Source organism: Phyllopteryx taeniolatus, chromosome 1 (assembly GCF_024500385.1).
Source record: "Phyllopteryx taeniolatus isolate TA_2022b chromosome 1, UOR_Ptae_1.2, whole genome shotgun sequence".
NCBI lineage: Eukaryota > Metazoa > Chordata > Actinopteri > Syngnathiformes > Syngnathidae > Phyllopteryx > Phyllopteryx taeniolatus.
Window position 1 is genome coordinate 34802904 of NC_084502.1, and position 24512 is coordinate 34827415.

At 43.9% G+C, this 24512-nt stretch overlaps 1 protein-coding gene across 1 annotated transcript in view; it reads left to right on the forward strand.

Annotated features, from left to right (window-relative positions):
* Positions 1–2417: 2417 nt before the first annotated feature.
* Positions 2418–24512, forward strand: part of oprl1 (opiate receptor-like 1) — a 73841-nt gene continuing 51746 nt past the window's right edge. Inside the window, exons 1-3 of the mRNA XM_061791231.1 lie at positions 2418–2500; positions 2626–2693; positions 20893–21153. Of these exons, the coding sequence (XP_061647215.1) occupies positions 20945–21153 (209 nt within the window). The 5' untranslated portion in view covers positions 2418–2500; positions 2626–2693; positions 20893–20944. The remainder of the gene's footprint in view (positions 2501–2625; positions 2694–20892; positions 21154–24512) is intronic.

Consider the following 24512-nt stretch of genomic DNA (forward strand, 5'->3'; position numbering starts at 1 on the left):
GAGCGTACACTTCCCCTCTGCACCACGCCGTCTCCCTTAATAAATAAAATCACCATTTAAAAACTGTATTTCATGTTTACTTGGGTTATCTTTGATATTTCTATTTATTTGATGATCTTAATCATTAAGGCGGGGGGGGGGGGGGGGAGAATTTAAGAAGGCGGCAAATACTTTTTCATAGCACGCTATATCCATCCATCCATTCATCCATCACATTTCTATACTGCTTATCCTGTTCAGCATCACCGGTGAGCTGGAGCCTATCCCAGATGAAAGACAATTCACTTCCACAGTCACACTGTCTCTGAGTGAAAACTGAAAGTACTGTGAACCCCACTAAGGCTTTGTGATTATTTAATCTCAATGAATCATATTGTAATCGTATTTTATCCTAAAAAGCAACATAGTTTAATTTAAATCGATTTTGGTGGATGACAGAATCTAATAATTGACACAGACTTTAGAAAAATGCATTAAATTGTATTTCAATACAAAACAGTCTTTGCCTTGAAATGGTTTCTGCGTGGCAGTTGAAAACTCGGATAATGTGACAGAGGGTTAAAGTGCATCAGTGGTATGAAAGCTCCTTTTCGCACAATTTGCACAATATTATATATCAAGGCTTCCATCTTTTTTTTAATGAAATTCGAGCAATGGTGTTTCATCCAATTCCTCCATTTGACCTCTGTCATTGTTGTCATTGTTTTTGTTGTTATCAGTGTACCAGAAAATCATGCAATGACAAAGGCTCTGCATTGTTTGGAACACAAAATGTGATTAATTAGGAATTCAATTGTTAAATTAAATTAATTAAATGAATTTGTTTGTAATTAATTAATCACAATTATTTTTTGTAATTAATAAAAATCCAGCTATATCCATACACTGTATATCCAGAGAGAGATAGAGAGAGCGATAGAGAGATGATGATGATGATGATGATGAACCGCAATACACACTGTAAAAAACAACCTATAAAATCTACCCAATAAATTTAGGGTAACAATTTGCAGCCATTTTAATTGGGTCAATTTAAACCAAATATTTTTGGGTGAAGAATACATTAATTCAATAGCGATAAAATACCTACAAAACTTGGATAAAGTTAACCACACATTTCTGACTACATTTCAAACACAACACCTGAGTTGAGGTGGGGGCTAGTATACTTTGTGTTCCTCAACATCCATGTTCTCTCTTAGTATATTTATTCCATTATATATATTTTTTTTTTTACAATGCAGCGGGGTTCATTGTACTTTGTAATATAACAATTTTATTCTTGTTATATGAACACTTTGTCCTCACAGTACTACATTTTGATTCTTGTAAAGTTAAATGATATTACAATGACTTTTTTTTCCTACTAAAATTATTACATTATGCTGGTTCCTGTAGTTTTAGGAGTTTAATCTAGAAGTGTTATTACTTTTTCTTTTCAGTACATACATACAGGACTCTTTGGTACACTTCTGCTATACAGTTGGGCCATTCAACTTAAGTGCATTTTTACATCACTTTGACTGAAAATTTTGGTTCCTAGCTAAAATCTGTTCCATTCAATTTGACTGACAGAAAATTTCACTCCTCTTAAAACAGAATCAAAAATAATAGTCTTACATAGCATTTTCACTGTGTGAGATGATGCGATGTCACATCAGGTTGACTTTGGATCCCTTTCTGCCATTTTTATTTGTATTTTTTTTTCAGGTGGGTATGTATAAAATGTATTTTCTAGCTCTTATACAATAATTACTGATAGGATGGACAACTAATTTACAGGCTGCTTCTAAATTTTGGAAGGAAACAGCAGAAGAAAAAAAAGCAGCAAGGATGGACAGAAGAAAGCAATGAGCAAGGAAGACGACAATATGGTAGGCCAGAAGAAGAAAAAAAGCAATCAATCAAAAAGGCACAAATGAGGAAAAGTATAGCAGCGACAGCGTTACAGTGGTTCGCACATCTGTCTCACAATCAAGGGTTGTGGGTTTGAATCCCGGCTTGGGACGCAAGAAAGCCAGTAATGAGGAAGAAATGAAAGAAAAAGGACAAAAGGGAAGAAATTGATGAAGGAAAGTAAAAAAGCTGAGAATGAAAATGAAAGTGGAAACAGGCAAAGACAAACGTCTGTGGTCTTTACAGTAAATCGTGTATTTACTTTGTGATTGTAAATTGTTTACTCAGTAAAACTTTTGATTGGGTCAAAGCACAATTGAAGGTTTGACTTCAAATCCTAGATATCATTTGAGACCTACTAATGCATTGAGCTGCAGCCAATTATTTTTCGAATACGGTCCAAAGCATCATGTGTTTTTCAGTGTTTGTGAGCAGTCAGTCGGAATGGAGATGTTGAGCATCCATCGATCTGTCAGAGAGGCGGGTGCATCTCTATCTCCTCCCTCGGTCTGACAAACCAAGCCCCCTCATCCCCGCCCCACCGGCCCACCGACCTCCTCCCCCCTCCGGGTTTGCCACCCAGCCGACGCACCGCATCAGCGAGGTAAACCCGTTCGTCCCTCCCCCTCCCACCTCCCTCTTCTTCATCCGCACCGGACCGACTGCTTTTGGACCAACTAGTCATTGCCCTTCTTCATCATCGTCTTGTTCTTCTGTTCTCCTGCGCAGGAGCGAGACGTTCGCAGCAGGACGCCGCAGTCAGGCGACAACTACTTGCGGTGGTCCGCAAAGCAAAGGTAGGACCGCGACCAGGACCGGGACCTAGACTAGAGTGGGCTTCACTCGATCCAGCCCGCTGCAGCAGAACGTGAGGATGCGCGGATCATCGCGGGGAGGTGTTTAAGACATCTGCAGTACGTCGGCTTGTGTCGACGCGCCGTGCAGATGACGCGTCCGGTGTGCAAAAATGCGGCTGCAGTTTCCGCGGTGCAGAAGTGAGAGGGAGAGGGCTGCGATGTGTTGCGTTCACATGTAGACGTACTTATCAACACCTGTCTGGCTGGCTAGTTGGGCTGAGGTGACTTCTTCCACGCGTGTGCGTGATGCATTGTGGGGCTTTTGCTGTGATTTATTGACTCGAGCTGACCGCTTGCTCCTCGTTTGCATATGGCAACGACACGAAAGACGTTTCTAAGAGCGATGGGCTCACCTGCACACAAAATAACTAGAGGGAAAATGTGGAAAACACTTTACATTGTAAATGTTTTGCGTTTAAAAAATATATCAATCGTGTATTGTACATGCCAGGCCAGTAGTTGGCAATATCACTTTGTAAAGAAACACTGCACGCACACACCAAGTTAAAGTCCCTGTAAAGTGAACATGAAAATGACACAAAGCATAGAAAAGTCTCATGACGAAATGTGCCAAATTTGAATAAAAAAAGAAAAGAATCGTGAAAAATAGAGCCCTCCACTGAAAGGTGCTGATAACACGCCCTGCTGGACTCACCTGTCACTCAAATACTGTACATAAGTATTTGTATCACAGTATAAGTATCACCTACTCACTCAGTTTTGTATAGTGTGTGTGTCCACATAATAAAGAGGTCTAGTGGGCTAGGAGGCTAGCTATCAAGCGGACCAGCAGCTGGGTCGTCTGGAATCACGGAGCTCAGTACTTATATAGTGGGGAAGTGCCAGAAAGTCCAAGTGCGCTCTTTGGCTTGGTTTTAGCCATGCTCCAAAAATCCATACAACTAAAATGGTGAAAAACAGTTTAATGCCTTGGGCTCGATTTTCTTGATCAGCATGAATCCAGCGCTGCAGGCGGCGTAAATCTGCGTGAAGGCGTGTTAGACCGGGTAATTTTGCAGACGAGCATTAGGCGGCGTATTCAAAAAAGGGAGGTCTGCGCCACTGTGGGCATGAACATAGCTGACTTCAATCATGTCCAATCAAATTAAAAGTAGTACACTCAGAGTCTCTCTCACATCTTTGTGCGGAAGAGGAGGATCCGTAATTGCAGCCATGCGTGCAATGTCACTGCTCTTAGCCGTTGTGGCATCAGACAAAGGGAGTGGGTACCCTTATTAAATACAGTATGAGCTGGCGACTTAAATATGCCCGTGGCCCTCTTGTATCTCTCTCCACACCAGATCGTTCAAGTCCCCCCCCCCCCCCCTACATAGCTGCGCCGGCCATGTGGGATATGATTGATGAAGAGGTTCAATGAATTGATTTCTACAAGGATTCCGAGTGTTTGATGCTCACATACAGTATGTATGAATGCAATACGTCTGTTATCCACCACACATGTCCATGGAGCTCACATATCTGTCTGCCTGCACCCTGATCAAATTCACCAAACCCCTTGGCAGAAACCCTGCCACCAAATTGTCACTGTGCCGACCACGTCAAAGGCACACCCTTGTTGCGCCGGAATGCCTAGCTTGTGGCAAACATGCGCAGCGAGCCTTCTGCTTGCACGAAAATCAGGATACTCCAGTTTTTGTGCTCTGCTGCAGATACGCCGTCTACGATAGTAGAGCCCTATATCTCATCAATTCAGTCCTAAATTGTTCCTAAATTTGCACGTTTTCAGCGCTTCAAGCTTATCTAATGTATTTAGAAAAAAAATTCTGAAATCATTTTACAGTGTCTTTAAATGTAAACAAAAATGTAAAGTAGGCTGAATATAGGCTCTAAATCGGAATTGGGCTCCCCATCTTGTATTCACTGTCTTCACTCCTTGTTCTGAGCTTGTATTAGTAACAGTTTATTGTGAGCTACAACAAGCTACTGTGAGGTAGCAGTGGAAACAGAGGCTTTGTATGTGCGTGGGCGCATTTGTGTGTGTGTTCTTTGTCATCGGTGTCATCGCACCCGGATAGTAACTATTTACCGTATTTTCACGACCATAAGGCGCACTTAAAAGTCTTCCATTTTCTCCAAAATGGACGGGGCGCCTTATAATGCGGCGTGCCTTATGTGTGCACCAAGTTCCGACATCTATAAATGTTGTTGTGTGATGAGCGCTCCGCTTGACTTTTTTTTCTCCCCATTTCCTGCCGACACGCTGCTTACACAGAGGAAAAGCGGACGTGGCTGAGGACAGGGGAGGGTGCGTGAAGTAGGACGCTAAAGCCACACCCCCAGTAGGTATATAGCGCCGGGGTGTTTTTTTTTTTTTTTTTATCTATTTATTTATTTTTTACCGCTATACCGACTAGGAGCATTTGTGCATTGTGCAAAACAACGTCGGCTTGGCTAAGGACCCCCGAAAATGTCACCTACGAAGAGACACGCTTACGAAGCACAGTTTAAACTGCCATCTATCAGTTACGCGGAGGAACATCAAGATCAAGATCGACGAATCCATAGTGCGCAAGTGGAGGAAGCAGGAAAACGAGCTTTGCCAAGTCAAGAAGACGAAGCTGAGTTTCCGTGGAAAAAAAAGATAAACAAAACGCGTAAACAAGGCGAGGTCGCCCGAGTTGGAAGACCAACTCGAGCAATGGATTAATGAGCAAAGAACAGCTGGGAGAAGTGTCTCTACAGTAACCATTCGACTGAGGGCAATAACTCGGGGCTTGCCATCATTCCGGGAGGCTTGACGAACCGCTGGACTTCCGTGTAAACAGGGCGTTCTAAGTGAAGTGAGCGGCGTGGGAGCCATGGATGACAGATGGCGAACACAGATCCACTAAGATGAGGAGGCAGCGCCGGACGAGTTACTCCACAATTTGTGAATGGATTGTGGATGCTTGGGCTAAGTGTCTGCTTGCACTGTTGTTCGCGCTTTTGTAGAAGCCGCCATCATTTCTGAGGAGCCGCATGGCAACGAGACTGACTCGAACCTGGCGCGTTTGATTGAGAACTTGCCTAGCTGTTCATTTCGGACACAGAAGATGAGGAGTTTGATGGATTTGTGGATGAGGATTGATCAAAAAATAACGTGAGTACATTGTTAAATACTTCAATAAAGTACAACCAAACTCAGTTTTGCTCCCGCTGCCTTTTTAAAAACATTGTTTTAGCGTGCATGCATGCTACTGTATGTTTTAAGCTGGCGTATCTTTTAGCATGCTTACACCTAATACCCTAATACGATACACCTTATGTATGTGTTAAATACATAAATATACCCCGTAACTGAGACTGCGCCTTTTAATACGGTGCGCCCTATGGTCGTGAAAATACGGTATGTAACCAAAACCAAAGAAGACTAAACAGCTCTAAATCTTCCGTTTTCACTGAAGCGTGTTTACATTAGGGCGACCTGTTTGCACTTAGTCACATAAGCGTAATTATAAACAATTATAAATATGCACTTTGCATTTATCCGCAGCAAGGTGGACAACTGGTTAGAGCGTCTGCCTCACAGTTATGAGGACCGGGGTTCAATCCCCGGCCCCGCCTGTGTGGAGTTTGCATGTTCTCCCCGTGCCTGTGTGGGTTTTCTCCGGGCACTCCGGTTTCCTCCCACATCCCCAAAACATGCATGGTAGGTTAATTGAAGACTCTAAATTGCCCGTAGGTGTGAATGTGAGTGCGAATGGTTGTTCGTTTATATGTGCCCTGCGATTGACTGGCGACCAGTTCAGGGTGTACCCCGCCTCCTGCCTGATGATAGCTGGGATGGGCTCCAGCACTCCCGGCGACCCTTGTGAGGATAAGCGGCTCAGAAAATGGATGGATGGGGCACTTTGCATTTATCAATAACATTGTATTGGGTCTTTGCGATGTTAATAATGCAATAAATGCACGTGATAGTGAAGAAAAAGAGTGGCTTTGTCCTCCTATTAGATGTCATAGAAGAGAAGGAAACCTTAAATGGACACACACTTTGGAATGACTTGAATGTATATTCATCAACGCTCAGACAGACACGCGCGCACACACACACACACACACACACACGCACACACACACACACATACACTCAGAGATTGAATCTGGAAAACAAAACACACTCAGACAGATTTATTGACGCACAGAGCATGTGCTGTATTCATCAGACAGATGCAGTCAGCCCCTCTTGGGCGCATATTCATTTAGGGAAGGTCGATTGCTTTGATTACATATTTTTTAGGCTGCTGGTTGAAAATTCTCCTTTTTAAAATTGTGCGTGGTAAAAAAAAAGAAAATGGGATCTGTTTCGTAGAAGTATGTATGGATATGTAAATGAAAAGTAAAGAAAAAGTGGAGCTGCATGGTGATGCACCATTTTTCAACTTTACCGTACAAAACGATAGCACAAGACAAAACAGGTACTGTAGGTAAATGTTTATGTTTCAAAATATTTTAAAGAAAATGCAGTCCGCTCTAGTGTGTATTTCATTAGCATGTGTGCCTATGTGAGTGTGCGTGTGTGTGTGTGTGTGTGTGTATGTCAGTGAGTGTAGTTGGTGGTGGGGTGTTGCGCGCCAAAGGGGTGTCGCTCAGGGCGCCATTCAAGCTAGGACCGCCACTGCATGTAATGTAGCTTGTGTAGTGGAACCTCCAGGGCCAGTGACAATATCTCCCAGGAAGCTGGACAATCTCAAATTAAAGACAATATTTACCCAAAATTATGAAAAATTGCGGCTGAGTTGGAGTTTATCTCCCACTCCCACTGTCATTGCTGTTTTCTACCAGCTACCTAAAACACAACAAGGATTTTTTTAACTGACTTTGCTGCCTACCTGTCTGTCTTCACTATCTCCTAACTTTATACTGCTGGGGGATTTTTATAATCACCTCGACATCTCCAATAACACAATTTCCAGCGAGTTCTCATCTGCTCACTGCTTTCCCACTCATTGCAAAGGACACATCCTGGATCTAGTATGCTGTTTTGGTGTCACCTCAACCAACTTCAATTCTGACCCAATCCCCTTTTCAGACCACATACTAATATATTTTTCAACTAACTTAGCCTTTTCCAAAATCAACCTCCCGCCTTGTCATCTCTTTACACCAACTCAAGAACATCAGCCCAGAAACTCTCTCCACTTTTATCGACAGCTTTCCCAACACGGACTCTTTCTCCACCCCTGATGAACTGGTTACTCACGACAATAATAATCTCCATTATCTCCTCAACACACTTGCTCCATTAACAAACAGATCTGTAGCTTTCACCACCTTTGCACCCTGGTTCACTCCTGCACTGCAACAATTCAAATCCAAAGGTCGTCAACTCAAATGCCTCCATAAGAAAACCGGCCTCCCTACACACAAGGACACTTACAGTCATCATTTTATCCAATACAAAGACGGTTTAATTCAAGCCAACTCTACGTACTACACAACCCTAATCCATAAAATCCACGGCACTGTTTTCCCTGCGTGGCAATATTTCACACCCACAAGACTCCATTCCCTCTCACTTGTACTCATCTGTTTTCTGTAATTCCCTTATGCCATTTTACGATGCAAAAATCAAACAGATTCACCAGCAACTTCCTCCTCGTTTTCCTTAGTCCATGCTCACTGCTTCTCCCTGTCCTACCTGTCCACTCACTTTCAAGCTTTACTCTGTCTTCTGCCATGGACAAAAAAAACTAAAAACTTTCCTTCCATCTCTGGTCCTCTCATCACTAACATCATCCACTCATCTCCCTCTACTGGTATTTTCCCCACAGCATTCAAAACTGCAGCCATAACACCCATACAGAAAAAAACAGGATGATATCCAAATATCTTCAATAACCTTCATCCCATCTCCAACCTCCCATTTCTCTCCAAAATGTTGGAAAAGACAGTCGCTTCCCACCTTCACTCCCATCTTACTATGACCAATACCAGTGTGGTTTCCACCCCCTCCGTAGCACTGAAACAGCACTCATCAAGATCACCAACGACCTACTCCTGGCAGCTGACTCTGGCCTACTCACCATCCTCCTCCTCCTTGATCTGACTGCAGCTTTTGATATCATCTCTTACACAATCCTGCTGAACAGACCCCACCACCTTGGCACTACACACACACCCCTCCCATCATTCAGTTCTTGACTGTCTGACTGCACCCAGTTTGTTCAAATGAAATCATTCAAATCCCATCTCTCGCTCGTTTCTTCTGGTGTCTCTCAGGGCTGTCTTGGGCCCGCTCGTCTTTATCACCTACATCCTACCTCTTGACTATATTTTCTGTAAATTCAACTTACACTTTCACTGTTACGTACTATAAATGAAACTCAGCTCTACCTCAACACCAAACTCAACGCCACTCTTCCCCCGTCCTCCCATACTGACTGCTTCTTCCCAACTTTTTCCAACTCAACAGTGATAAAAAACAAAATTCTACTCAGAGGTGCCAAGTCCATACTAGCCAAAATTGACAGTTTTTACATTACACTTGATAATAAAACTTGTTTTCCCCTGCCCTCAGGTTAAGCGTCTGGGTGTCATCCAACAGCAGACTCTTCTTTTCTTCCAAGCACACATAAACAACCTCACCCGGTCTGCATACTTTCACTTACAATACATCAATCGCCTCCGTCCATCCCTCAGCCCCCACACTGCTGCTGTCCTTGTTCATAGCATCGTCACTTCCCGCCTGGATTATTGCAATTTATTTCTGTTTGGTCTCCCTCACAAGTCACTGCAAAAACTACAGCTTCTCCTAGAACTCTGCTGCCCGTATTAAAAGGACCCCCGCTCACACCACACCACTCCAGCCCTGCAACAACTCTACTTGCGCATCCAATATAAAATATTGATCTGCACCTTCAAGGCCTTAGATAACCTCATCTCACCATGTCTTGCTGACCTCCTTCACATTGCCATACCCTCCCACTCTCTAAGTCAGGGGTGCCCAAACTTTTTGGCTCAGGGGCCAAATTGACGTAAAAAAATTGTCATACGGGCCAGCATTAATTTTACATGCTACCGACGAGGGGAATGCTTTTTTGTACTTATTTTTATTTTACTTTGTTTTACTATGCGGTCTGCTGCTAGGTAGATCTGATAACTGCCTGACCTGGATAAATGAAGGTTAAAATAAAAATTAATTAAATGCAAAATAAAGTATTTTTATGGAATTTGACTCAAACTCAAATTTTATTCATCAGAATCAACAAACAACATGTTTGCATTAATGTGAAGGGTGATACTGAGATCTCGACTGCAGTAGGTCTGGGCAGGTCTGGCTCAAAAGCTGTGGTTTTAATGCGCAAGATGTCACGCAGGTGGGAGTCACTTAGTCTTGTCCTCACGCGGTTCTTATTCATGTTCATGACTGAGAATGTCTTCTCGCACAAGTATGTCGAGCCAAACAAGCTCAACATTTTCTTAGCAAATGTACGAATCTCTTGGAACCTGTCTTTATCCAGCTGCTGGTAAAAGTTGACAAGAGGGAGTTGTTGGTACCTGCTGCGACACTCCGTGTCACACTGCAGCTCAATGAGCTCCAACTGCAGGTGGGCTGGAACGTCACTGAGATCCACGGAAACGGGAGAAGAAAAAAGCGTGATCTCCTTTTCAATAGTTGCAAAATCCCTGAAACGTTGTTGAAACTCCTCAGTCAGAGATGAGATGTTTGCGGCATACCTCCTCATTTGCGCACTAATATTGTGCGCTGGAAAACGTCATTATTTCTTGCAGAGATTGGAAATGTGTGGTATTGGGCTGCGTTTGTGACAGGTGGGTTTGGAAAAGTAGCAGCTTGGTCCGAAAGGCTTTAATATGTGAATACAGCTGGCGTATCAATGGATTTTGCCCCTGAAGGCTCGTGTTCAGGGCGTTCAGATGTCGGGTTATGTCAACTAAAAATCCAAAATCAGACAGCCAAACAGGATCGGTTAGTTCTGGCATCGGTTGGCCGAATTGTCCAATTTCCTCTTTGAGTGAGTAGAAACGCTGCAGTGCAGACCCCCGACTGAGCCATCTTACATCGGTGTGATACACAACATCTCCGTATTCAGCGTGGATATCCAGTAGAAATTGTTGAAACTGGTGGTGGCACAGGGCTTTAGAGCGAATATAATTAATAGCCTTTATCACCGGTTTCATAACGTGATCATATTGAATAATACAATGGAGTTTTATAGCTTTACCTCCTTCTTCGCTTACTTTGTTACACACTAGGGTTGATAATCCACTTTGCTCGCCAACCATGGCAGGTGCGCCATCCGTAATAATCCCCGTGATTTTATTCCACTGTAATTTTATGTCATCTACGGCAGAACAAACAGAAGCAAATAAATCTTTCCCTCTTGTTTGGTCCTTAAGGCTCTGGAGGTCAAGTAGCTCTTCACACATGTTCATTTCACTGTCCATTCCTCTCAAAAAAATCAGTAACTGAGCGGTGTCGGATGCATCCGTGCTTTCGTCACAGGCTAACGAAAAAAATTCAAACTCCACTCCGTTTGCGTCCAACTGTCTCTTAATATCAGAAGAAACTTCTTCGATCCTTCGTGACACAGTGCTACGAGCCAGGCAAACATTGGCGAACTGTTGCTTTTTCTCAGGACAAATGTTCTCCACCGTTTTCATCACACAGTCTTTAATAAATTCACCCTCAGTAAAAGGTTTGCAGTGCTTGGCAATCAGCATTGCCACCTCATAGCTTGCCTTTGTTGCATTTTCATTCGACTCATTGGCTCTTGTGAAAAAGTGTTGCTGTGCCGTTAAACCAGCTTCCAGTTGCTTCAATTTTTCACTGCGTTCGTTCGCAGTTAGCTTGTCATAATTAGCATGTTTCGTCTGGTAGTGCCTCTTTATATTGAACTCCTTGAACACAGCCACAGTCTCTTGGCAAATTAGGCAGATGCAGTTGTTTCTATATTCAGTGAAAAAATATTCAGACCTCCATTTGTCCTGGAAACGGCGGCCCTCGCTATCAACTTTCCTTTTCTTACTTCCAGTTGCCATTTTTGAAATGGGCAAAAAACATATCATCCGCAAAACGGCCCCGCGACAGTTCGGCCACAAGTTTACTGCCATCCTGTGGTGAAATATAAAATTGCGTGTGTATTTTGTACTGCCGGGCCACATATTATTGATTTTATGACAGAGGCTTCGGGCCAGTGGAAATATGAACACGGGCAGGATTTGGCCCGGGGGCCGGACTTTGGGCATGTCTGCTCTAAGTCTTTGTCCTCCATCCTTTTTCAAATCCTAACTCAAGACACACCTATTCCAGACTTCCTATTAACTTTAACATTTCCGACAGTATTTTTACTTTATTTTAATTGATGTTTTATGTTCTGTTATTTTTATTGTATTCCTTGATTTCTTTTAACTATGTTTGTATTGTGACCTTGAGTACCCTGAAAGGCGCCTATAAATAAAATTAATTATTATTATTATCTCAGCTGACTTTGGGCGAGAATCCATCCAAACTTGCATTCACAACTTTGGACAACTTCAATGAACCCAACATGAATGTTTTTAGAATGCGATAGGTAATTTAAGACACATACAGGAAGTCTGGAGCCAATATTTTAATCCGGGACCTCTCAACTGAGAGGCAAATGAGCTAACCACTACGTTTGGTCAAATTCCATCCATCCATCCATCCATTTTCTGAGCCGCTTCTCCTCACTAGGGTCGCGGGCGTGCTGGAGCCTATCCCAGCTGTCATCGGGCAGGAGGCGGGGTACACCCTGAACTGGTTGCCAGCCAATCGCAGGGCACATAGAAACAAACAACCATTCACACTCACAGTCATGCCTACGGGCAATTTAGAGTCTCTGATTTATGCATGTTTTTGGGATGTGGGAGGAAAACGGAGTGCCCGGAGAAAACCCACACAGGCACGGGGAGAACATGCAAACTCCACACAGGCGGGGACGGGGATTGAACCCGGGTCCTCAGATCTGTGAGGCTGACGCTCTAACCAGTCGGCCACCGTGCCACCTGGTCAATTTCCAAATTCTTAAAACACTTGTCTGTTTTAATTTTGTGACACCACTGCATATAGAAAATACAAAATAAAGCTTAGAAAGACACCCCAAGCACTCAGGTTGCTATTACTTGACTGTGTGGCCACAGTAACGCAAATATTGTGAGGAGTTGGAACATCACCATGGTTGCTTCAAATGCTTTACACTGTCCTTGCCAGCCAAGCAGCATTTTGACTAAAAGGAACTCCTCCAGCACCCACAGAGCAGTGGAACATTTCCAAACAAGAGCATTGGTTGAGCTAACAAAAGGGCAGAGGCTTCTTAATTCCCTCCACTGATTAACTCAATTGGTCAACATTGACCTTTTGGTCAACACCAATCACCGTGCAATGTATCAAATTGGTCTTCATGGTTATCATCCCAGAAGGAAAAAAAATGATGCACAAGAAAACCACAAACATATTTTCTGAAGACAAGCAAACTATACACATGGATAACGGGTACTATATCCTGATGTCTGATGAGACCAAGATAAACTTATTTGGTTCAGATGGCGTGTAGCATGTGTGGCAGCAACTGGGTGAGGAGTGCAAAGAAAAGTGTACCTTGCCTACAGTCAAACATAGTGATGGGAGTGTCACAGGCTGGGACTGAATGAGGGTTGCCGGCACTAGGGTGCTACTGTTCTTCGAGGGAACCATTAATTGGGACATCCTCAAACCGAAGGTGGAGGGGCACAAAGTCTCTACACCCACCATCTCCATCATGTCGTTATTGAGGAGTGGAAGAAGATTCCAGTGGCAGCCTGTGAAGCCCTGGTGAACTATAGACTAAAGGGTTAAGGTAGTGCTGGAAAATAATGGAAGCCACACAAAATATTGACACTTTGGGCACAATTTGGACATTTGGATGGTTTTGACAGTAGTGGCTATGTGTTGACTCATTTTAAGGGGACAGTAAATTTGCAAAGTCATATAAGCTGAACACTTACTACTTTAAATTGTAGCAAAGTGCCATTTCTTCAGTGTTGTCCCATGGAAGATATAATAAAATATTTACAAAAATGAGAGGGGTGTACTCACTTTTGTGACTTCAGTCAACCCAGCTCACATTCACACATATGAGGACTTTAGAGTCAACAATTGACCCAACATGTATGTTTTTGGAGTATGGGAAGAAACCGGAGTACCTTTAGAAAACCTAAGCAAGCACGCCAAGAACATGCAAATTCCACACAAGGGAGCTAAGCCAAGATTCAATGCCGGGACCTCTCGACTGCGAGGCAGATGTCCTAACCACAATATCACCGTGCTGCCTAGGTACAGGAAATGCAGAAAATACTTCATAGAACTTAAAAGGTATAAGCAAATCAGGCAACGTTGACATTGTTATACAGTAGGTTTGTCATACAGATCAAAATCCAATCTTTTTCTCAAAAAAAGAGTTCTCTTACAGGTGAAGGATGTGTCTTTTAGTGGGTTACATTTGGATAGATACAACATATTGGCATCTTCTGCATAATACAACCCCAATTCCAATGAAGTTGGGACGTTGTGTTAAACATAAATAAAAAGAGAATACAATGATTTGCAAATCATGTTCAACCTATATTTCATTAAATACACTACAAAGACAATCTATTTAATGTTCAAACTGATAAACTTGATTGTTTTTAGCAAATAATCATTAATTTAGAATTTTATGGCTGCAACACGTTCCAAAAAAGCTGGGACAGGGTCATGTTTACCACTGTGTTACATCATCTTTTCTTTTAACAACATTCAATAAACATTTGGGAACTGAGGACACTAATTGTTGGAGCTTTGTAGGTGGAATTCTTTCCCATTCTTGCTCGATGTACAGCTTCAGCTGTTCAACAGTCCGGGGTCTTTTTCATGGACGCCCCTGCTTATTTTCAGCAAGACAATGCACATTCTTACAACAGCGTGGCTTCGTAGTAAAAGAGTGCGGGTACTTGACTGGCCTGCCTGCAGTCCAGACCTGTCTCCCATTGAAAATGTGTGGCGCATTATGAAGCGTAAAATACGACAATGGAGACCCGGGACTGTTGAACAGCTGAAGCTGTACATCAAGCAAGAATGGGAAAGAATTCCACCTACAAAGCTTCAACAATTAGTTTCCTCAGTTCCCAAATGTTAAAAGAAAAGGTGATGTAACACAGTGGTAAACATGACCCTGTCCCAGCTTTTTTGGAACGTGTTGCAGCCAAAAATTCTAAGTTAATGATTATTCCTAAAAACAATAAAGTTTATCAGTTTGAACATTAAATAGCTTGTCTTCGTAGTGTATTCAATTAAATATAGGTTGACCATGATTTGCAAATCATTGTATTCTGTTTTTATTTATGTTTAACACAACGTCCCAACTTCATTGGAATTGGGGTTGTATTAGGGATGGGCATTTGAGTGAACTTTCTTCCTCCAAATTTAGGATATATATCCGGTATATGCGGAACCTACTTCCAATCCATCCATCCATTTTCCGTATCGCTCATCCTCACTAGGGTCATGGATGTACTGGAGCCTATCCCAGCTATCTTCGGGCGAGAGGCGGGGTACACCCTGAACTGGCAATTGCAGGGCACATATAAACAAACAACCATGCACACTCACATTCACACCTACGGGCAATTTAGAGTCTTCAATTAACCTACCATGGGAGGAAATTGGAGTACCCGGGGAAAACCCAAGCAGGCACGGGAAGAACATGCAAACTCCACACAGGCGAGGCCGGATTTGAACCCGGGTCCTCAGAACTGTGAGGCATACGTGCTAACCAGTATTCAATGTTCTGCCACCTACTTCCTATTCGGCAAAATGGGTAAAAGGACTTCGTCCTCGCTTGGGTGAATGTTTTTATAACATAAGTCACCACCAACCAAAGATGACAATAGCCGATTTGTTCCTGTTCATATTGTACAGTATATCCATCCATCCATTTTCTGAGCCGCTTCTCCTCACTAGGGTCGCAGGCGTGCTGGAGCCTAACCCAGCTATCATCGGGCAGGAGGTGGGGTACACCCTGAACTGGTTGCCAGCCAATCGCAAGGCACATACAAACAAACAACCATTCGCATTCACATTCACACCTACGGGTAATTTAGAGTCTCCAATTCATGCATGTTTTTGGGATGTGGGAGGATACCGAAGTGCCCGGAGAAAACACACGCCGGCACAGGGAGAACATGCAAACTCCACGCAGGCGGGGACGGGGATTGAACACCGGTCCTCAGAACTGTGAGGCTGACGCTCTAACCAGTCGCCCACCGTGCCGCCCTGTACAGTATATCATACCATATTTGTATAAATAAATGACATAAATGTATCTAACTTGGGCGGCACGGTGGCCGACTGGTTAGAGCGTCAGCCTCACAGTTCTGAGGACCCGGATTCAATCCCCGGCCCCGCCTGTGTGGAGTTTGCATGTTCTCCCCGTGCCTGTGTGGGTTTTCTCCGGGTACTCCGGTTTCCTCCCACATCCCAAAAACATGCATGAATTGGAGACTCTACATTGCCCGTAGGCATGACTGTGAGTGCGAATGGTTGTTTGTTCCTATGTGCCCTGCGATTGGTTGGCAACCAGTCAAGGGTGTACCCCGCCTCCTGCCCGATGACAGCTGGGATAGGCTCCAGCACGCCCGCGACCCTAGTGAGGAGAAGCGGCTCAGAAAATGGATGGATGGATGGATGGTATCTAACTTGTCTGAAGATACCAGCCATAAAGATTTGTTTATTTGTTTTTTTTAATGACAATCATGTCATCAACCCTAGTTATGCTCTTTAGCGTCACATACACAGGAAGTCAGCTATTCCGTTTTCTGGGTTTGGTCATCTGACGTTCCGCATATAGCGGATTAATCGACCAGTTGTTTTTAATGCGATGAGAGACTCTCTCTCTGAACGTTCTGACCTCCTGTTTGAATGCCAGTATCGCTGTGAGCAAAATAATGCTTCCTGGACGGTTTGCGACAGCATAGATGTTGTGTATTTCCAATCACAGACATATTCTCCTTGCATGTATTGTTTTTTTATTTTATTTTTTTTACTAGCAATAAAAAAAATTAAAAACAAATCATATAATACGATAGTGTTGTAGCTTAAGGGTTTACGTGAAAGTATTTTCTGTGCATTTGCACATAAAGATGACAACTTTGTCAAAAGGAAACACATTAAAAACACTAATATACTGGCCTGAATATAAGGCCAGTATTTGGCAACAGTACACACGTGCACACTATCCTTTTGACTACACTTCAACAATGAACATGTATTAGTTTAAAGTGTGACACCTTCTGCACAAGAGGGGAATGACTGTAATGAACACCTGTCATCATAAAAGGAACACATTGGGTTGCACTAATGCACCCTAGTTTTCCACCTGCAGTGTCTGGATGTGGATTGAGTAGCAGTTTGGCGGGATGCAGAAAAGAAGGGGGGGTGAATTTGCGCATATATAGCTCCCATGTATTGAGGCTGGCAGTAACCGCGGGGATGCTGCAGCCGCAGTTACTGTTTTTGATGAATATTCATGCTCAAAGAGCGGGAGAGTGCAGGAGTCGGTTTTGTGGCGCCAATTTGAGGTATTGATGCAGCAGCTGATCCCGGAGAGCAAGCGCTATATAGTATAACCCCCAAATTTTCACGTTTCTTCATAACCAACCACTGCCGGTCCTGGTTTGAATGGCGCCTTGTGTGAGACTCCTCGATGGCGCCCCCCTAACCCCCATATCTTCCTCGACGGATGGCACAACCATAGTACTCCCCGTTTATGCCAAAGAAACACTGCTAGATTAGGTTGAACTTTAATTGAAATACAAAATAGCAAAAAATAACAGCAAATTTTCCTCATTTTCCTCACATTGATGTACAGGTATATAAAAAACAGAGGGTATGAAATAATATACCATGTGTCAGTTATTCTCGAAGTGTGGTATGAGAACCACAAGTGGTATGCGGGGTTGGTCAAGACTCTAAGTATCCGAAAGAATCACTAAATTCAATACCAATACAATTTACAACACTGAAAACATGAACTCAAACATATTACAACGAAGCTTATAACGATGCATCGAGCCTGTTTCAACTTTTTTAACCAAAACCTAACTTTTTTGTTCACTTTTAATGTACCGTACAGTCCATTTTTTAAGTACAATTCAATTGTATAATACATTTCATCTTTAGCAGTTTTTAAACATTTAAGGAGAATTTTATTTAACATTTATGTGCAAAACATTTTAATGGACTCACGAATCAAGTGCAGTTATGCGTCAGTACTTCGTTACTTAGTAGTTAGTTATTTTCCTATCATTCAAATAAAATAATTAAAATCCATCCATCCATCCATCCATCCATCCATCCATTTTCAACCACTGATCCGAGGTCGGGTCTTCCCTCTCCCCAGTCACTTCATCCAGCTCTTCCGGGGGGATCCCGAGGCGTTCCCAGGCCAGCCGAAAGACGTAGTCTCTCCAACGTGTCCTTGGTCGTCCCCGGGGTCTCCTCCCGGTGGGACGTGTCCGGAACACCTCACCGGGGAGGCATCCGGGAGGCATCCGCGAGGCATCCGAATCAGATGCCACAGCCACCTAAATCTGGCTCCTCTCGATGTGGAGTAGCAGCGGCTCTACTCTGAGATCCTCCCGCAGGACCGAGCTTCTCACGCTATCTCTAAGTGAGAGCCCAAACACCCACGGAGCAAACTCGTTTCGGCCGCTTGTATCCGGGATCTTCTTCTTTCGGTCACGACACACAGCTCGTGATTATAGGTGAGGGTAGGAACGTAGATCGACCGGTAAATCGAGAGCTTCGCCTTTCGGCTTAGCTCCTTCTTTACCACAACGGACCGATACAAAGTCTGCATCACTGCAGACGCTGCACCGATCCGCCTGTCGATCTCCCGTTCCATTCTCCCCTCACTCGTGAACAAGACCCCAAGATACTTGAACTCCTTCACTTGGGGGAGGATCTCATCCCCGACCTGGAGAGGGCACGCCACCCTTTTTCCGACAGAGGACCATGGTCTCAGATTTTGGAGGTGCTGATTCTCATCCCAGTAGCTTCACACGGCTTGATGAAGCCAACAGAAGCACATCATCTTCAAAAAGCAGAGATGCAATACTGAGGCCACCAAACTGGACCCCCTCTACACCTGGGCTGTGCCTTGAAATTCTGTCCATAAAAGTTATGAACAGAATCAATGACAAAGGGCAGCCTTGGTGGAGTCCAACCCTCACCGGAAACGAGTCCGACTTACTGCCGGATATGCGGACCAAACTCTGACTCTGGTCGTACAGGGACGAACAGCCCGTATCAGGGGGTTCGGTACCCCCAAGAGGACTCCCCGAGGGACACGGTCGAATGCCTGGTCCAAGTCCACAAAACACATGGAGACTGGTTGGGCGAACTCCCATGCACCCTCGAGGACCCTGTCAAGGGTGTAGAGCTGGTCCACTGTTCCACGGCCTGGACAAAAACCACACTGCTCCTCCTGGATCTGAGATTCGACTTCCCGATGGACCCTCCTCTCCAGCACCCCTAAATAGACCTTCCCAGGGAGGCTGAGGAGTGTGATCCCCCTGTAGTTGGAACACACCCTCCAATCCCCCTCCTTAAAAAGGGGGACCACCACCCCAGTCTGCCAATCCCGAGGCACTGTCCCCGATGTTCACGCGATGTTGCAGAGGCGTGTCAACCAGGACAGCACCACAACATCTAGAGCCTTTAGGAACTCCGGGCGAATCTCATCCACCCCCGGGACCTTGGCACCGAGGAGCTTTTTAACCACCTCGGTGACCTCAACCCCAGAGATAGGAGAGCCCGCCTCAGAGAACCCAGACTCTGCTTCCACATGGGAAGGCGTGTCGGTGAAATTGAGGAGGTCTTCGAAGTATTCTCCCCACCGATTCACAACGTCCCGAGTCGAGGTCAGCAGCGCCCCATCCCCACTATACACAGTGTTGATGGTGCACTGCTTCCCCCTCCTGAGGTGCCGGATGATGAACCAGAATTTCCTCGAAGCCGTCCAGAATTCTTTCTCCATGGCCTCACCGAACTCCTCCTTTACCCGGGTTTTTGCTTCAGCGACCACCAAAGCTGCATTCCGCTTGGCCAGCCGGCACTCATCAGCTGCCTCAGGAGTCCCACAGGCCAAAAAGGCCCGATAGGACTCCTTCTTCAGCTTGACGGCATCCCTCACCGTTGGTATCCACCAACGGGCTTGGGGATTGCCGCCACGACAGGCACCGACCACCTTACGGCCACAGCTCCGGTCGGCCGCCTCAGCAATGGAGGCACGGAACATGGTCCACTCGGAGTAGATGTCCCCCGCCTCCCCAAGAACGTGAGCAAAGTTCTGTCGAAGGTGAGTTGAGAATCCTTCTGACAGGGGATTCTGCAAGACGTTCCCAGCGGACCCTCACAATACGTTTGGGCCTGCCAAGTCGGACCGGCATCTTCCCCCACCATCGGAGCCAACTCACCACCAGGTGGTGATCAGTTGACAGCTCCGCCCCTCTCTTCACCCGAGTGTCCAAGACATGCGGCCGCAAGTCCGATGACACGACCACAAAGTTGATCATCGAACTGCGACCTAGGGCGTCCTGGTGCCAAGTGCACGTGTGGACACCCTTCAGCCACAGCCCAGCTCACACTGCACCCGACCCCTATGGCCCCTCCCACAAGTTGTGAGCTCATGGGAAGGGGGACCCACAATACCCTTTCGGGCTTTGCCCGGCTTGGCCCCATCGGTGCAGGCCCGGCTACCAGGCGCTCGCCTTCGAGCCGCACCTCAAGGCCTGGCTTCAGAGGGGGGCCCCGGTGACCCGCGTCGGGGCAAGGGAAAACTGAGTCCATTGTTTGTCGTCATCAGAAGGGGTCTTTGAGCCGTGCTTTGTCTGGTCCCTCATCTAGGACCTGTTTTCCATGGGTGACCCGGCATAAAGCCCCAGACAACTTAGCTCCTAGGATCATTGGGACACACAAACCCCTCCACCACGATAAGGTGACGGCTTCGAGTAGGGGAATAATTAAAATAATATTGATTATTTTATTATTTTATTATTTAATCATTAAAATAATCAATAATAAATAATAATAATAATAATAATAAAAGCAAATAGGAATTCAAAGTCTTCTTTGTGTCCTCAGGTCAAATTGATGAATTAGTGGGCATTTCCTCACCCTGTGACCTCGCCCGGACATGGACTTCCCCGACCAGCTCCTGCTGGCCGAGCTGAGTCACCTGCAGCTCTACAACGACTCGCTTTTCCAGCACAATTTCAGCAGCGCCTACAACGAGACCGACGCCCTGCTGCCGACCGGAGTGAGGGTCACCATTGTGGTGGTCTACATGATCGTTTGTGTCATCGGCCTGGTGGGGAACTTCCTGGTCATGTATGTCATCATACGGTAAGAAAAACATTTTGTTGAACTGACTTTGTCAGTGTCAAAAGTTGTATAACTGAGAAACATCTGCTGTGGAGCAACAGTATAAATTGAACACTTTCTGTTATGGTGAGATCACTGTTGCTATAGCAATGGTGAGTGGCCTGTTTTAAACAATATATTGGTCTCATGCGATCCAAACCTACGTACAAGCGATTTGATTATGTTTTCTGCAGCAGATACACCGCAGCTGGGTGCTGGCGCTCCAGCCTCATATCAAACTGTTATCATTGTTCCTTTCTAATTGCACAGCTCAAATTGAGGAACACGTTTTTTTTTTTTTTACCTTTTTTTTTTTTTTACATCTTGTGGTTACCCTCTTTTTACGTTTCTGGCCAGCCGTGAGAAAATCAGCAGCAACTCTCGCAAGGGACATTTTGAGTTATTTATACAGTATATTCGGAAAGTGTAGTTTGTAAGCTTTCCGATGATGTCTAACATATGGCGATCTGGAAATATCTGAAAAAGATATGGCAATTTAAATATCAACACCCCTCAAACTACTGTACTGAAAATTCAGCCTCAATTTTTGTTTTACAAATCTGTGGAGCTAGGTGCTTATTTCCATGACATTTAAGTCAGGCCAATCCTCTGCTGACCCCCCTACCCCGATTTGGTTTTATCATATCCACTTGACACGCTTTTCATCTGAGAGGTGTTGCTTGAGCATTTTAAATATATTTTTTTGTTTTAACATGATTTGATTTCATATCTTATCTGGTTATTAATTGATTATTAATGTTCACTTGTTCAACTCTGTAGCATGTATTTTGAGTAACTACTGTAGCAATGAATCATGTGTAACTGCTGTATTAGTGTACTATGTGCTGTATTAATCTATTATTTGCTCTGTTGATTATATGTGGACCCCAGGGAGATTAGCAAACTGCTACGGCACAAGCTAATGGGGATGTTGGCAGCAGCTGCTGCTTGAGACAGTCATTGATATTTTCACCAAAATACTTCGCCGACAACACCCAAAATAGGCAATATGCAAATTGATTTAGCATATGATCGCCAGCACTTGCTGAAAACTGCTGAAAATCATCCAATTATTTTGAGTTCGTAACTACGACGGTCGCCGCTGTTTGTAATGCACTCCATGTGCTCAAAGGTAGTTAACTAAGCTAGCTAGCTTTAAACAACAAACTATGGCGGCGTGCGCTTGAGCCATCTCATTTTCCGGGTTACACTGAGAGCAAGCGCATCATCAGATTTACTTCAAACTTCACAGAAACAAGAATAATAAGAATGAATCACAGCCATAGTTTTCTATTGTGTCCGAATTCTATAAACGTGTGATTTTTCAACACCAAAAACACTTTTTGCAGTCAAATTTGCACTGTAATAACCAAAAACAACATTTTCATATTTGTCAAAACTTCAAATGTAACGTAGATAACGTTAATGAAAACTCACCCCAGAAGAAACTGAAAAGTATTCCTGCAGACATCATTGCCTCCGATCAAATAAGAAAACTGTCAAACTCAAGGCCCGGGGGCCAGATCCGGCCTGCGACATCACTTGATGTGGCCTGCGAAAGCAAATCATTTGTGAACTTCCATGATTGTAACTGATTGGCCGACTGTCGTATCACCACGCCCAGGTGCTACGGCGAAGATTTCCCTCGCAAGCGTCCCAAAATCTAACACAAAGTTAAAGATTTTATGGCCCAAATTATTGTTAATTGAAACTTGGAGTGGCTTCTTCATGACTTCAACTTGCACACTCTGCAAAAAAATGAAATCACAATTTTAAAAAAACAAAAAATACGTTTTTTTTTCTTTTTATGCGACTCGGGGTCACATTTGTATGAGAAATAAGAATTTTAGAAAAAGAAATGCATAAAGCACATGAGTGACATGAATCACCTTCACAGCAGTTATGTTTTTTCACATTTCAATATTAACAATGGTTAATATACTATATTTCTGCACTTGCCTGACAGTGAAGAACCTTGTGCATTTTTTTCCACGATTTCAAACATTTCCAAGGTGTCTTTTGTGGTTCATTTAGACAAAGGCTAAGGGATTACCGCGTATTTAACATCTGCTTGTAACACTCCACATGAAATTACTGTTTTGTGCTCTGCGGGGCCAATGGGCTTTTCTTATCATGATAAGAAGGGGTGGAGCTTGTGCATTGCAACGAGGCAAGCGGCTACTTGCTCTCAAACAGGCCAGAGTCTGAAGAGAAAGGCGAGCAGAAAAAGAGAAGAGTAAGCCTTGCAGCCATTTTCACTAGTGGAGGCAGCACTTCAACACCAACTTCCAAATTACACTTGTCAATTAGCATGCGGACCTGCGCATCTTGCTGCAGCAGACGCACTGCCAAACACAAAACACAGTTTTCCGGGTGTGCTGTCCCAGGTTTTAGACATAATGTTATGCAGGAGTAAAGAAAAACAAAACAAAACATGGCTTTTGTGCGGTTGTTGGCTTCACCAACATTTTCAGTGACAGATTTATTTATTTCCTTCTTTTCAATTGTTTGTCTTCCATTAACACTTCCAATTCCATCAATTCACTGCAAAAAAAAAAACACACACACAAAAAAAAACGCAAAATCTTACCGAGTGAATTTATCTTATTTCTCGGGAAGACATCTTACTGTGCTTATTTGAAGATAGTTTTGACTTTTTTCTCAATTTTCGGCGAGAACAAAAGTACAGTATTTTATTTTACGAATCTTATCAAATCAATTCATACCTGTTCCACTGGCAGATTTGTGTCACTTATTTTAGGGACAACATGTCTTCTATGACAATCTCCCTATAGAACTAGTATGAATTGACTTGATTAAGATTCTAAGAATAAGAACGTGTATTTTAAAACAAGTCTTTTGGTCTTGCTGGAAATTTTGAAAAAAGTCAAAACTGTCTTAAAATAAGTACAGTAAGATGTTTTCACAAGTAATAAGTTAAATTCACTATTTTGCATTTTTGCAGTGTTCAGAGTTAATGTTGCGCTTGCAGTCCTCTCCCAAATGTTCCATGGTGAAACCCTTTTAGCACCACTTTTGCACCTGTTGCTAACAGAGTGTCCAATCTGAAACTTAGAGCCTTACTATTTGTTATAATAGTAAATCAGGCCCACAGTGAGGTGTTGTCATGACAACAGTTATAGAAGAAACTGCAAAGGAATAGTCTGGTGATATGCTTAAAAATAGCCGTTTCGAATTGACTGTTTTTATTTTGTAGTGAGCTCTGTCAAGTGCTAAACCCACTGTTAAGCCTCAAGTCTTCTTGTGTGCTGTTTCTCTAATTCGAGGACATGAGCAAAGAAAGCTGTGAAGTTCTAGGCAGAGGGCGCTCAATCATGATC